The sequence below is a fragment of the Malaya genurostris genome, chromosome 1 (assembly GCF_030247185.1).
Source record: "Malaya genurostris strain Urasoe2022 chromosome 1, Malgen_1.1, whole genome shotgun sequence".
Taxonomy (NCBI): domain Eukaryota; kingdom Metazoa; phylum Arthropoda; class Insecta; order Diptera; family Culicidae; genus Malaya; species Malaya genurostris.
In genome coordinates this window covers 35,148,885-35,164,747 of record NC_080570.1, presented here as the reverse complement: position 1 = coordinate 35,164,747, position 15,863 = coordinate 35,148,885, and the positions used below count along the sequence as shown (strand labels likewise).

General features: G+C 38.9%; 3 protein-coding genes across 5 annotated transcripts; 1 reads left to right on the top strand and 2 right to left on the bottom strand.

Moving 5' to 3' along the window:
• The first annotated feature begins 1,369 nt into the window (after window positions 1-1,369).
• On the top strand, window positions 1,370-6,483 carry LOC131436599 (guanosine-3',5'-bis(diphosphate) 3'-pyrophosphohydrolase MESH1). Of its 3 annotated transcripts, XM_058605426.1 has the most exons (4): window positions 1,395-1,506; window positions 1,570-1,674; window positions 5,837-5,979; window positions 6,032-6,483. In XM_058605426.1, the coding sequence occupies exons 3-4, from the start codon at window positions 5,853-5,855 to the stop codon at window positions 6,454-6,456; spliced, it is 552 nt and encodes a 183-aa protein (XP_058461409.1). In that variant the 5' UTR covers window positions 1,395-1,506; window positions 1,570-1,674; window positions 5,837-5,852; the 3' UTR covers window positions 6,457-6,483. The 3 variants fall into 3 exon arrangements, with proteins under 3 accessions (XP_058461401.1, XP_058461409.1, XP_058461416.1); XM_058605418.1 differs by lacking the exon at window positions 1,570-1,674 and having other exon boundaries at window positions 1,370-1,506; XM_058605433.1 differs by lacking the exon at window positions 1,570-1,674 and having other exon boundaries at window positions 1,400-1,473.
• LOC131436592 (probable phosphoserine aminotransferase) lies at window positions 6,454-8,050 on the bottom strand. The gene is made up of 4 exons (XM_058605407.1): window positions 7,593-8,050; window positions 7,157-7,529; window positions 6,925-7,094; window positions 6,454-6,865 (listed from the first exon to the last, which is right to left on the bottom strand). Exons 1-4 carry the CDS (start codon window positions 7,766-7,768, stop codon window positions 6,496-6,498), a joined length of 1,089 nt encoding a protein of 362 aa, XP_058461390.1. The 5' UTR covers window positions 7,769-8,050; the 3' UTR covers window positions 6,454-6,495.
• Window positions 8,051-8,573: 523 nt separating this feature from the next.
• LOC131436619 (putative defense protein 3) lies at window positions 8,574-15,521 on the bottom strand. The gene is made up of 2 exons (XM_058605444.1): window positions 14,998-15,521; window positions 8,574-8,737 (listed from the first exon to the last, which is right to left on the bottom strand). Exons 1-2 carry the CDS (start codon window positions 15,411-15,413, stop codon window positions 8,659-8,661), a joined length of 495 nt encoding a protein of 164 aa, XP_058461427.1. The 5' UTR covers window positions 15,414-15,521; the 3' UTR covers window positions 8,574-8,658.
• Between the last annotated feature and the right edge of the window lie 342 nt (window positions 15,522-15,863).

Genomic DNA, 15,863 nt, shown 5'->3' with positions numbered 1-15,863 from the left:
TGATGGGACGTGTTATCAACCTGATTCATCCAGCTGGAAGTGAGAAATGTTTCAGTGTAAAGTTTCAAAAAATTCAAATTCAGTCTAGGGAAAATAGTTTAACTGATAACAGAAGATAGCCGGCCATGAGTTTAACTAGACTACAAGACTTGATCGGTGAATCGTAATATGCTATGAAAATTGCATCAATGGTTGGTTCGAAGGATTGAATAAATTTGTACTTCAGTTGAGTCTAACTGACAACTGTCAGTCAGTTCAACTTGAGCTGCCATGCACTGGCAAATTAAGGATGAAGAGTAGAAAAAATAGTATGAAAACAGTCAATTTCAATCGATTCATCCAGATCGCAACACTCATCTTCGAGCCAGTTTCGAGGCAAATGTAACTCCAGCTGAGAGTGCAGAGTGAGTCGAAATGGTTGCTCACTCTCTCTCGCTGTGCGCGCCTGTCATCAACACCTATCGACTTGCATCATTCCAATGTGCCGGGCTGATGCCATCGGAAAGCAACTGATTCGTCCGCATTGACCTTTAGGATAGCGAACATCAATTCTGTATAAAATGTTCAAAACGACGTATGTAACGATGAGAGATTCTCTTTGTTTACTTTCTCTTTTAATTATTACGGCACTCTTAGCAATCCTTCTCTCCAATCATTCACCGATAATAACAACTAAAGCTATCATCTTTTAATCTGCTCTGGAGAAGTTACCGAAAAAAGCAGGAATTTTTCGCAATAATCGAAAGAGAAAGTAAACAAAGAGAATCTCTCATTGTTACATACGTCGTTTTGAACATTTTATACAGAATTGTGCATGGGTTTGACGAATAATGACTTATTTCTGGATTAGAATGTTTCGGAAGTTGTCACACACTATATGCAATTGAGGTAATTCCGGAGTTACGTAGGATACCATGATATCTACCGTAGTCCAGAATTCTTCTGTTAATTAGTTTAGACCGAAAAACTTTTTATTCAGCAAATTAAATAATGAAGTGTCAAGTTCCAGATGACAACTTTCACAGATTTTAGGACTAAGGCGTCTTGCAAGTATTTCGAAATGCGCAACGAAAAGGAGAATAATTGTAATGTAATGATCAAAAGTGAGGTTAGGTAGATTGTTCAGGAATGACTCATGTGTAACGGAACTTGTTTATAGCAGTCTGCACGTTTCTGTATGTACATGATGATTCTTTCAAATAGAGAGTCTGTTTTCTCTCTAATTCTCATCAATTTTGAGAGTTTTTCAGTAAAAAGATAGTGTCGTGTTAAATGCATCCGACATACACAAGTCCACGGTTAGATGCGTTATCCGTGTTACTGCAATACATTATCCAAGTTGTGAACCATCTGTGCACAAGTAGCGTTTGCAGTTTTGGCGTTAGATAGAAAAATGACAGACTGGATGTTGTTTTTGTTTATCATTCGTGTAGATTTGCCGGGCGATATAATTACTAATTACGAGCAATAGAAGTACATATTTTTACTTAAATTTATTTTATTGGGGTGAGTTAAGTTACGTGTTTCATAGTGTTTGCCTTTACTTTAAATTTATGTATACTTTAACAGCATATCTCACGAAAACGCCACACTAAAACAAAACTTACGATTCGACGACTTGACTCTATACAGGGTGTTTAGTTCCAAATCAAAGTTTCAACCGTTACATGTTTGGTCAGTTTTGTCTATAAATAACGCTAGTATATAGTTTTTGACGAAAAACAGAACATTTTTAGGAAATATCAAGAAAATATATTTTATTAAAAAACTAAGAGTAGATAATGCCAGAGACATAACTGCGAGATTGATGCATTTGATATGTGTAAAGATATTATTTGATTTGATACCGTAGGACTGTTTAAGATTTTGTAGTGCTAAAAAGAACAATTTGGTTTCCAAAGATTGCGTTTGTATTCTGGGAAGTAGGGCGGCGATTTAAGATAGTTTTCAAAAAGTTCTTTACCTTACTTTAAGAGTCCTGAAAAGGATCGTTAGTGGCTTTGGAAAAGATTTCGGTTACGGATGATTACGTTTGTATTCCATGTCCAAGATTACGTTTGTATTCCATCCCAAATCATTTGTAAGTTTGGGCCTAGATGATCGCAACACAAGTCGTACAATCGTTCATATGTTTCAATATTTCATACATCGTAATATTTTAGTGAAAGAAACTATCAAAATTCTGTACGTGATTCACACCAAACTGTGGAATTATCTACGATATTGAACACTGTTTGGAACATTTTTATCGAATGTGATGCAGTCAAATACTAGCATTATTTGCACTCGTTCGATGCGAATTTCGTACAGCGAAAAGTGCACAAAGCTAATCAAATTATTCTAGATGTGCAATAAACTGATGATTTTTTGCTTCGATTTGTATAGAAGCTAGTTTAATAGTTCTTTAGATAACATTTAGAGAAATTAGAACGCCTGATTTTAAGTAATATTTCCCATTTTGATCCATTTTTCGTTGGTTGTCTTTTTCTTCAATGGAAACGTCCAACAGCAGGATGACGCAATCGCTCTTGTTTGAAGCGAAACTGGCTATGCGAACGGCTCGTAACACATCTGTTCGCCATGCCGGTTGATGCCAAACTGAACCAATTTTGGTTAGAAGTTTTCTTTTTATGTGATTTCGTTTGTAGCTTTTTTCACAAGTGGGCGGTCCCGACGGCTGCAAACAAAAACCACAACATATAGAATTTTGATGTCGATTAATTCATTTCGGATTGGCATATTTCAATGAAAGAAACTATCAAAACGCTGTACGGGATTCATTTCTGGCATTCAGAAGGGCCAAATTGTGAAATTCTCTACGGTATTAAACACTGCTTAATTTGTGCTTTATTAAGTGCACGAAACTAATCAAATTCTTCTAGATTTGCACTAAACTGGTGATTTTTACCTGCGATTTGCATAGAATTTATCCTAATAGTTCTTCAGATAACATTGATAGTCATTCGAACGGCTGCTTTTGTGTAATAGTCCCCATTGTTGTCCACTTTTTGTTGTCTTTTTCTTCAATGGAAACGTCCAACAGCAGGATGACGCAACCGCTCTTGTTTGAAGCCGTAACTCACACTGCGAATGTCCCAGGTGAGCATAGTAAAGAAAGACGTAGTCCTACGTCGAAAATAGCGGAAAAAATCAAACGAAAATATTTATCAGATGAGTTATTTTCATCATCTCAATAGTTTTAACGAAAATACACGAAACATCATCATTCGCCATTACCACAACTTGCAATGGAATAAAATTCACATTTTTGCACAAAATTTCATCTTTTTTTGTCGATAAACGGATATTTTTGACAAAGATCATGATTTTGTGTGTTCTTTCTTGATGGGGGAGACATTTTCTGCTTTAACTCAACAGACGTGCTTTGAACAAGAATTGATGAAAAGGAGAGAAAGGGGCAGAATATGGACCCAGATTCATGACAATGCTCCCGGTCCGGGGGCAGATAGAAAAACTCGAATGGGAAGTGCTATCGCATGCGGCTTACTTTCCAGTTGTAGCCCTTTTGGATTACCCTTTATTTGTGTCGATGGGACACGCACTCGCTGAGCAGCTCTTCGTTATGTTCGTAGTAGAGACGAATCGAGTCGAAAAAAGCGCATTTTGTTTGCGAAGTACCCAGAATTGCAAGGAAGATGTGAACAATGTGATGTTAGAAATGGACAATACTTTAAATAATCAAACAGTATTTTAATGCTTATAAAGGGTAATTTTTTAAGAGGTGTAAGATTTGGTTGACCAAAAAAAAAAAACAGAAAAACAATAAATTTGAGAAAATTGATGAAATTTTCATTGGAATGGATAGAATGATCCATATAATTTAATGTTTGAAAATGATTTTTTGCAAATGATGGCCGCGGCTCCGCTTTAAATGGCCCATGCGCAAGGTTCAATTTTGGCACTCTCTCTCTCTCTCTCTCTCTCTCTCTCTCTCTCTCTCTCTCTCTCTCTCTCTCTCTCTCTCTTGGTTTCCAGTGCTGATTTATCCTTTGAGACATGAACCATAACATGGCCTCACAAGAAACAGTTCAAAGGCGTTAAATCACACAAACTAGGCGGTCAATTGACGAGCCTAAAACGTGATAAAAATTGCTCACCGGAGGCGGCTTTCAATTTGGTCATTGTTTCGCGTGCCGTGTGAGATGTGGCACCGTCTTGTTGAAACCACATGTCAGGCATGTCGAATTCTTCCATTTTGGGCATCATCACACGGTAGTGCTCGCCATTCACAGTAATGTTCCGCATGTCGTGACCTTTGATTTAAGTATGGCCCGATGATGCCACCGACACTTAATCCACGCCAAACATTGACTTTTTTGGGATGCAGTGGTAACTCTTGCAATGTTTCTGGCTGATCTTAACTCCAGTTGCGGGAGTTTTGCTTGTTGTTGACGTATCCATTTAACCAGATATGAGCTTCGCCGCTGAACACAATTTTTCAATAAAAAAGTTGATCTTTTTCCAACTTAGCCAGCGCCCATTCACCAAATGTTAGACGTTGTAAGTCGATTCATGATTAAATTGTAAACCAAACTGAACAAGTTTGACAATGACGGAGGACACGATTCACACGCTTAGTTACCTTAATATGAGTAAGATCTCACTCGTTTTCAGAAAAAGTGGAACTACTCTAATGGCTGCGTTTGGGTAAAATCTACTCATTTACTGAGCAATACTTTATTTGTACATGAGTTAAAAATTGAATAATTAGCACTCAAATTTTGAGTGAAATCTTTTTTCTCATATATCAAATTTGCGTAAAAATTGTTCCTTTTTTGAGCATATTGTATTTAAATATTAGTTAATTGCACTCAATACCCTACTGTGTTTATTCATTATTCCGTTTACAATTGATTTATAACTTCAAGACATCATATCAAGTGTCAATCGCATCTTAACGCACATGTCAGTAATGCTCAGGCCCCATTTTGACACTAATTCTTCATAAATGACACACTTGAGCATATTAGTTTCCATTCTGAAGCACAATACGGAGCACCCCTGGACACAATATCTGCGTCGATGGCACAACCAAGAGCACAGTTTATCATTCCGGGCTTTGCAGACACAAAACTGCTTGTGTTAAGCGACACACCCTTGCAACTGATATTGATGAACAGCTAAATAAAAATACGTGTCCCCACTAGCAAAAAATGGTGGCTGTTGCTAGAAATGGTTATTACAACTTTTAGACTGATCCTTCGAATAGTAACCTGAAAACGAGTTCTTGCGTTAAACTCAAATTGTTACTCATTATCATTGATGGTAACTACGCAAATTTTTGAGGTTTCCATGTATCATTTGAAAATGAGTAACTTTTACTCAAACACTGAGTAAATTTTTATAAGCGTGCACGCGTGATCTGTCAAAAACAGTATTGCCAAAAAGGTACCAGCAAAAAAATCACCCTTTATATTATTTATTTAACAGTGTTTTTTTACAACGAGCTATATATCTTTCTAGCTAATTGGTTCTGATCTTAATTTTCGAATGAAGATTTTTTTCGTTAAGGATTTGTGGTGAGATATTCTTTGTAAGTGTCTACATCAACTTTAACTTTAACTTTAGGTCATGTAAATTTTTGACGTCAAATTGCGATATCGAAGATACTTTACACACGATTGAAAAAAATAGAATCTCACTCATGTTTTGTCATTGTAAATCAACAATGTTTTATACTAAGCTCATGTTTTAATTTAAGCTTTTGATTCCGAAAAATATCTAACGTTGATTATTTCTATTACAGAAACCTATTTTCTTGATAAGTTAATGCATATATTCTCTTGTTCTCGTTGAAAAATAAACGCAAATCTAGAAATACCGTCATAAAAATGTCATCCGAAGATCTACCGACCGTACTACTGACGTACACAAAATGCATCAACTTTGCAGCTGTGAAACACCGCAACCAACGACGTCTGGATTCCGACAAAACTCCTTACATCAATCATCCAATTGGTAAGCCCAATCGGGATCCTGTACTGATACTGTACTAATCTCTAAACCTTAGGTGTTGCCCACATTTTAACCTCCGAAGGTGGCGTTACGGATTTCGAAGTTCTACAAGCCGCCATCTTGCATGACACCGTTGAAGACACCGATACCAGTTTCGAGGAGATCGAACAAAACTTTGGGTTCACGGTACGCCGTCTGGTTCAGGAAGTCACCGATGACAAATCACTACCGAAGCTGGAACGGAAGCGGCTACAGATTGAACATGCAGCCGGGACTAGTCCACGGGCACGGTTGATCAAGCTGGCCGATAAGATATACAACTTGAGAGATCTTCAGCGATGTCAACCGGAAGGATGGACCGTGGAACGGTGCCGAGAGTACTTCATATGGGCAAAAAAGGTCTGTGATAATCTGAAGGGAACCAATCAGGCACTGGAGGATATCCTGGATGAAATTTTTCGTCATGAAAATGTAGCATAAATTGGATAAGTTTATTAGATACAAATACAGTGGAATTGGTTATGAATTTTTCGTGTGAAACTCCAACATGTACTTCCGCAGGGATTCCGTCTCCTCGATGGTAACCGCATTGTACAGTGAAGCTCGTATGCCTCCTACCGAACGATGGCCTTTCAGTTGCTGCATACCCAGCTGCTCGGCCCCTTTCAGAAATTCTTTCTCCAAACTTTCGTTACCACTGGATCCCCCAACGCGGAATGGGACATTCATTCGGCTGCGAACGTTGGCCTCCACCGGGCAGTAGTAGAAGTCTTTGGACCCGGCTACGACATCGTATATCATACTGGACTTGGTTAACGAATCGTTGTACATCTTCTCCAAACCGCCTTGACGTTTGATCCAGGCAAAAACACGTCCCATAATGTAGATGCTGTTGATAGATAAGGAAATGAGTTCTGGTAGAGTAGTGTTCGTTACCGGCCAACCTACATGAATGTGGGAGGTGTGTTGTTGATTGAATTGTCCTTGGCAACGATCGAGAAATCGAGAATGGTCGGTGTGCTGGGTAGTTGGTGTCCGATCAAATCTTCTCGTACAATAACCAACGTGATTCCGGCGGGTCCGATATTTTTTTGAGCACATGCGAAGATCACTCCAAACTGTGATGATGTGAAAAGATCGTTAGACCACTGAAACGTGCAACGGCAGTAAAAGTGCAAACCTGTTTGATATCTACTGGTCTCGACAGGATGTTGGACGACATGTCGACGACCAGTGGTACACCGTTTGTATTCGGTACGAAGTTGAACTCCACCCCTTCGATAGTCTCATTATCACAGTAGTACAGATAAGAAGCATTCGGATCCAGTTTCCAATCTTTCTGATCCGGAACGCAAGTGTACTTGGCAGGCTTCGGAACTACTTGATTGATTTTTCCATACTTGGCTGCTTCCTTGGCTGCCTTCGCCGACCACGATCCAGTGACCAAGTAGTCAGCGGATCCGGTTCGACCGATCAAGTTCAAAGCTACGGCGGCAAACAGCCCGGTACCGCCACCTTGCATCAGCAAAATTTTGTAGTTGTCAGGAACCTTACTGCAATGAGTAGGACGATCTTCGGGTGCTAATCTTATTTATCGAAGCCATAAAAATACTTACAGCAGTTCTCGAGCCAAGTCAATGGTGTCGTTGTGCAGCTTACCATAGCTCGTTCCACGATGAGACATCTCCATTACACTCATACCACTTGCACCATATTCGACCAAATCCTTTTGAACCTCCAGCAGTACCTCCCGAGGTAATTTAGCCGGACCTGCACCGAAATTGATCACCATGTTATCTCGACAAACGAAGTAAAACCGATCCCAAAAGGATGTAATATGAACCACTTCTACCGGCCGTAATTAACTGATTAGCTTGACTAACTTTCCCGACGATCGGTTGGAAACAAGATCCACTGTCGAACGACGACTCTTGAATGATCGTGGCGATTGCAAACCGCGCTTCTTCTGTCTGTCCACCGATTTTCGGTTGTTTGACTGTAGTGGTAGCCTGTAGTTGCATTGCACTTTGCTGCATTATTCAGCAGTACTTGTCCGTAACAGACAATCAACGTTAGAATAATTTTATTATGCCTCTCGGCTTACAGCAGAGTGGGATCACTGATAACGATAGAACGATCGTCTTCTGTTTGTTTTTTTTTGTTCTAACCGGCATCAATTTGTGTTCCGATAGGAACACAAAATCTATGTTAAGTGATGATTCGACAAATTTTAAACAAATTCGGTACATGTTCCGTCCTGCTAGAACCGGTTCTGGTTTAATCGTGATGACTGATGGACATGAAACGAGTTGCATACACATGATCTTATCACGAAAAAAGACGTCATCGACCCCTGAATGTTATCAACGGAGTAAAGTGTTGTTGCCATGACGGAACACACGGTTGTAGTGTAAACAATATGTATATGAAAAACAAGTCCCATCGCTATTGTTATTTACAATATAATTTCACTTTCTTGTCATATTCATACGTTAAGCCCAAGTCACATGTTCAATGTTTGCATGTCACTGAAAAGATTACAATGTTCCTTAGCAATACGAATCAGGAGTTATGAGTCTAATAATGATAGTCTTAAATTTAAAAAAAAACTGTTTATTTACATTTAGAAACAAAATCCTAAACAAATAAAGTGTATTTTATTTACAAATCATTGGTACATGTTTAGCCGAAATGACGTGCCGCAGGTGCTTCAGCGATCAAATTCGCCCAAAATGTTCCGTAGTTTTTCACAATGGTGCCCCTGAAAAATAATAACAAACAGTTAACAATAAACAATAACAATCTGACTGTGCGAAAGAGCTAGGAAATTTGTTTACTAATCAAGATGGGCGTTTCCATTACAAACAAAGCATGCAATGGAATTTCAAATAAATTGCTCTTGAAACAAGATTATGTTGGTTCCTAGTGTGCTTAGATCGGACTATAACTTACACTGATAAAAATTTGCACGATCGATTCATGTGCTATTGGCATTTCAGTTTCATTTGCTGTTTCATTTCAATACACAACCAAAGCGATTTGTTTTGAGATTTCATGCGCAAATTCACTAAGCTGCAAGATTAGATTATTTTTCACTTAGCTTTGATGTGTTTTTCCTTTCGGTGTAATGTGTTTTGCTATTGAACCGAACTACATGTGTTAAACACTTCATTTTCTAGTGGAAATGAGTACAGCACAAATGTATTGTCGCTGCAGCACTAATCTGCAATTCGCTGGACAGTTCAGCGCAGCGAAGTTGCCGAGCGACGTCAGTTGAACTGCCATTTCCTATACACCAACTGATAGAACCATGTTACTTTACACATATTTTATTGTCTTGTTTATGAACCACGTGCTTCAACATAAATGAATACATTATCTTGCCTCCACTATCGAAGCACATAACGATGGAATATTACTTTCTGAATGCTCCTAAAGTTGATAATGTATGTTCGGGAATCAATGGGTTTGACACTGAACGTTACAAGGGAGTGAATTTTTGTATTCATAAGAATCTAGAGGTATATATCTTATCGTTTTGAAGTGCATTTCAAATACCGTATGCTTGATTTCTACTAAATGTCAACAGTTTTTACATTCATTTTATTAATTAAGTGTATTTAAAGTTCTGCTCTACATGTAGCGATAGTTCGAATGCTTTGCACATGATTCTAGCGTGACTAGGTAATGACAGTCTAATGGAAATTTCGCACGGCGAAAGTATTTCAGACTAGATTCGTTTATTTACGTTAGTTAACCCAGCAGAGTTGAGAGTTGTTTACTCTTTGGAAGAGCCCACAATATCATGTTGAATAAATCAAAACACGTTCTGATAATACTACTTTTGTGGGTAAAAAATAGGAAGACTTAGTTGATAATTTCAAAATTCTATATTTATTCTTTCAAATCTATTTCGTCCCCTCAAAGTAGCCTCAACGATTTTTTTCAATCCTCGAAACAGTTGTTAACGTCAATTTCCGGAATTGCTATCAATGCGCGTAGCGATTCACGAAAGATGTCTTCTCAATTGACTCAAAACGGTTTTCCCCGGAGCGGGCGTTTGAGTTCGCTGAATAGCCAGAAATCACATGGAGCTAAATCCGGCGAGTACGGTAGTTGACGGAACGAATCAAAGAAAACTGTCTACATTACCTTGATTCGAACGTGGTTCGTCGTCGACTCACTTGCTCGCGACATAAAATTGCCACCGAAAGCCTTTGAAAACATTCTGAACATTTCGGCACCCGAATTTTGTGATTCCGCACACAAAGTTTAACACTAGATTTACGGACCGAGCTAATTTGACGCATAAAACATTTGTTCCCGATATGTTCGTTCGCAAAAAAAATCCATTTCAAAACAAGAGTTTAGTATATATAAAAAATATTTTCCATGATTGTTTTGATAGTAAACATTTAATTTAAATTGATTTGGAACTTTTTCTTTGAAAAAAACTTCAACTTTCTAGTGTAAGTAAAACTCCAGTAGAAATAGGTATATAACCAAAATCCGTATATCTAGTGTTAATGGATCTTCTTTTTTGAGTAATTTCACTTATTGAAACGATTGCCGATTGCACTTTGAATACTTCAGAAAGACAGACGTATACTAAACACTAATGAATATTTTGACGATATTTTGAATATACCAATCTGGAAAAAAAATCGACGAATAAGGTTTCTGCGCGACTTCCGGTGAAACTCTCAACGGGTGAGCACGTTGCATCATGTTAGTCCGGAGAAAATTCGAGTATTTCGCAAGAAAGAAAGAATTTTCATCCGTACTTTGACGACTCAACGCAGCCACACAGCGAGATTTTCGCTTGTAGTTCAGTGAAAAGAAAGTCCATTGGTAACTCCAAAGTCCAAAGTAACTGGCAATATAGCCTTCGTTGCTGTACCATCAAATCAGCGTCATCTCGAGTGAGGTGATGCCAACCAGAATAAGACGAAGAAGGTTTCTGCGCGAAATATAACTCAAAATGTATATGATTTTTAGACTTTGCAAATAATTTACCCACCGCTTTACTGTCGATCGAATGGTTGAAAGTGGAACAAATCTAAATCTATGCTCCCGATAACGGGACAAGAGGGTGGAGTCATATTTGGGAAAAATCCCAATCTATCTGTGCGACATGTGACTCTTAAAAATGGGAAGTCAAAGTCATACGTAGAAAAAGCGAAACGGAGGCAAGGACAGAAGATTCCCAACCATGATGATAAGCAAAGTTTTACTGCCAAAAGTCGTGCAAATTGGAGATTTATACCAATTTTTTTTTGCAAAATTTTCGTGTGCCATAGTATAAGTATTTTCAAAGGTGACGGAACGAAACTGTGAATGGCCAGCGCTACCGTGTGATGATTTTCTTTTTCTGCTCAAAATGGAAAACTTAGACATGCCTGACATGTGGTTTCAACAAGACGGTGCCACGTCCCACACGGCACACGAAACAATGATCCAATTGAATTTCCGAAGCTACACGGATTTCTGAAGCTACGCGGTTTTTACGCGAATTCTATGGTGAATATAAAAAAGGTGTATTAACATCTAAATCAACTTTTTTTAATGTGCTTTTTATTTGTTTTTTTACGCGGATTTTCGAAGTTACGCGTTTTTTACGTTATCCGGTTTTCTTGTTTTGTGTTAGAAACGCATGAAACGTCAAGATTTGGTGTTATCCCGATTTTTTTCAATAGCAATATTTCTAAGATATTTGGCATAAAACAATTCTTTAGGTTTGGGGTTTTTTACGCGAATATACGAAGTAACGCGGATTTCTTAGGTGGTTTTTCGAAGTTACTCGGTTTTTTTTACGTAGATTTCTGAAGTTACGCGTTTTTTATGCGGATTTACCAAAGTTACGCGGTTTTTTACGCGGATTTTTGAAGTTACACGTTTTTTTTTTCGTTGACTTTTGAAGTTACGCAACCTCAGTGTGTACTAAAATAAAAAAAAAAACCGGTATTTTTGAGTGATCTGCATTTTTGCCTTTCTCATATAGAAAGGTTATGCAATCACTGTGAAAACCGACTTTTGAACCGAGGCCCGGAGGGCCGAGTGTCATATACCATTCGACTCAGTTCGTCGAGTGTGTATGTAACGTTTTTTGCACTAACTTTTCTCGGAGATGGTTGAACCGATTATCACAAACTAAGATTCAAATGAAAGGTCTTGTGGTCCCATACAAAATTCCTGAATATTATTTGGATCCGACTTCCGGTTCGGGAGTTATGGGGTAAAATGTGCAAAACAAAGAAAATATGTGTTCTAACTTTTCTCATAGATGGCGCGACCGATTTTCACAAACATAGGTTCAAATGAAAGGTCCTGTGGTCCTATGCGTAACTCCTTAATTTCATGCTGATCCAAATTCCGGACCCGGAAATATAGGGTAAAGTGGGTTAAAAATTGTATACCATCACTGATAATGGGGAAAAACCTTAAAAAAATTTCTAAATCGACCTCAAATCTTTTACAATTGATAGTTTTTTTCAGTAGACGGTCAAACAAACCGATTTCGGTTATTCTTTTTAGAATCGAAGAGAATTATTTTGAAGAATACCACAGTATTATATATGATGGTATGATTGATATGAGAAAGGCATCATTACACCACTAGGTGGATTAAAACAGGTTTTTGTTGTAGCTATTATTTGTGGCTGAAATTTTACGTGGACAGGTTTTAATAGAAAATGAAAACCACACTTGACGTAAATCGAAGCATGCCGCATTTTCTTAGGCGAAATTTTTTCATCTAACAAACACTTTTTACGAAACCGGCTAGAAAAACAAAGCAACCCAGATAGAAATAGGCGGGTGGGTAATGTCATAGACATAACTGGATGTCGTGAATACGAAAACAACTGACATGTTCCTTAACACTTCCGAATATAAATTAGTTGATCAATTGTATGAATTATGCAAGCATTCCACTTTTTTCACATTTTTCGCAAAAACAAAGAAGGCTTCACTTGATCTCGATTACTGTGAATTTCACACAGCGAAAAGTGCACAAATCTAATCAAACTGTTCTAGATTTGCATTAAACTGAGGACATTCCCCTTCGATTTGCGAACAAGAAATCCTAATAGTTCTTTATAAAACTTTTAGAGCCATTAGAACGGCTGATTTTGTGTAATGCTCTTCACCGTTGCTTTTTCACCAATGCAAATGACTGGCAGCTGTGACGTAATCGCTCTTGTCGGAAGCGAAACTAGCTTTGCAAAACGACACAAAATACATCTGCTCGCAGTGGCGATAGAATCCAAACTGATCCAAGAGGTTTGTTTTTACCTGATTTCGTTTGTAGTTTTTTCACTAATGGGCGGTCCTAACGGCTATAAAAATAGCCGCATGCAGAATTTTAATGTCGATTATTTCATTTCGGATTTACATTGCATTAAAAGAACTTATTCGGATGTTGTACGGGATTCATTCCTGCCTCTCAGAAGGACGAAATTGTGGAACTCACGATATTAAACACTGTTCGGAACATTTTCTCGAACGATTTGTTGTACAGCATCATATATTTTGTTCTCTTCCTTAGAACGCGTTCTGATTGGCTGGTGTCAAATGAGACAGGTTTTCCAATAGTGTACTATTGAAATACTTCAATGCTTTTTCTATACACGCTTAAGTTGAAAAATTTCGATTCTATTGGTAGTTAGATTATATAAATCCCTTTACAGATCACTGAGCTAGGAGAAAGGCAAAAGCGCCTTATGAATTATCCTCTTTGATACTTATTTATATCAAACATTTCAGAAAAGTTTAATATTGAATTATTTGAGATTACGTCACACAACTGAATATTTTATCATAAAATTGTGATCATATTTCCGATGGCATGTAGCAAAAATTACGTTGATTCGTTAGATACAACAAGAGATATTCACGATCAAAAACTTATCACTCTCTCAGAGGGTAAATTTTGAAAAGGCACCCCATAGCAAAGTAAGTCGTATTCACGACAAAAAAAACAGGTTCAAAACTGACTCGATTTTCAGTTCAACAGCGTTGAAACTAGGCTCGAAACTAGCTTCAAACAAACGAATTGACAGCAGTTAGTTTGAAAATTGCGTTTGGCATCAAGCGGAAACGATATATAAAATAAAACTTTATATCAGATTCGATGTCAAATTCCGGTAAATCAGCTGTAAAGTCAATGAAACATCTATTGAAATTCTATGTTTTTTTCCTAAGGGTATGTATTTAAATAGAATATAAATATTAGGTAGTGAAAAAGTACCGCAAATCATCTTAAATAAAGTCAACATCAAGTTGATCGAATAAAAATGAATAGAGAATGAGATAAGTTCTATAGTTTAAATGCTACAGTGTACAGCATTTCTTTGCTACTGCAAAGCCAAAGTAACGTATCAATATCATACCCAAAAAAGGCTAAGTTTCAATTGAATCAACTCATCTCGAAACTCATGGTCAAACATTCGGCCAGCATGCTTGCATAAACAGTGTTCGCGAAACAGTTTCAAAAAAAAAGTTTCCAAACACCATCGAAAAGTTTTCCTGTGCTTTTTTTCTCTGCCTTCTCCTTTTACGAGACCCCTTGGCTGCCGGCTTTGTAAGCTCACTCGAAGCGCTATGGATTATCTCCCGGGAGCACCACAGCAATGTGCAACCTTTAAGCAAATACATACTAGCAAAGTTTTGAACGAGTTTCGGTCGCCACCACAAGGGCACAAGGCACTTGGACCGGTTCCACCAGCTAAACAAATGACCACTCCAGCTTGTTTACCTTCTATGGTTCGAACGTTTGTTTTGTTGGGAGAGGGGGTGGACAGCAGCAGCAGAGATCGCTTGCATGGTTGCCACAGACGCAGACGCATTCTAGAAAATGTTTCGAATGTGCTGTGCACTGATAAAAGGTTTCCGAACTTGTAGTGTGGTCGTTAGTGCTCTACGCAATAAATATGCAAATTCGAACGACACTAAATTATAGGGCACTCGAAGCACAGTAAAAGTGAAAGGTGTTGTCAAATCCGCTCGCCAAATGTTACTTACGTGAAGTAGACCTGTCCCTGGCGGTCTTTCGGTGCGTTCCACACAAAGCTAGCCCGCTCTTTGTCCCGGTTGTCGGCATGCGTGATCGCCGAACACTCCGGGATGGTTTTCGTGTTCGGAGATTCCACCCACTCGCCGATCCATTCGTTCGATTGTGCATCCCGTGCCTGCAGGAAGAAACCCCGGAACACGTCCTGTCCGGTGACGTCAACTTGGATCTGGCTTCCCGGGCCGTAGGAATTGCCACTGGCAGTAATCCGGAACGGGCTGGTGCTGACGTCCTGTGTCCTAGCGGCTCCATGGTTCGGCTGATTAAATCGGCTTTTCACACATGTGTCGGCTGGTGCCCCATCCGGGAATGCACTGACTGTTGCTGCCAGCAGGCCAAAGTAAGCTACCATCAGTAATCCTTTCATGCTGCCCACCAAAGTTAACGATTCTTCCTTCTCTTTGAGAACACTGCACCAAGAGAGAACTGAACGATTCGAATGCCCGCGGACTAAACGGCCAGAAGCGGTCCATCGGGTCGGCTTTATATGTCAATCATCTCGAAGTGCGTACCGGTTGGACCAACCCCAAACCAACCCCGACGACCAGTCAGCAAGCAAGGAGGGTGGGGAGTCCGATGCCTGATTGTCAGCTGCAGCGGCTTGGTGGAACTGTCGTGTCACCACCGGTCATTCCATTCGCAGCTGTAGATGTAAGGTTTAGAAGGCTTCGATTTAATTATGTGCTCCTAACCATAGGTACATGCAAGCCCGCTAGAAAGATCACGGCAATTGCGGTGAAACATGAATGAAAGGCGCCCGGATGGCGCGAACGGTGAATAAACCTGATCGGTTGAAAATAACGCGCCTTCATTCGGT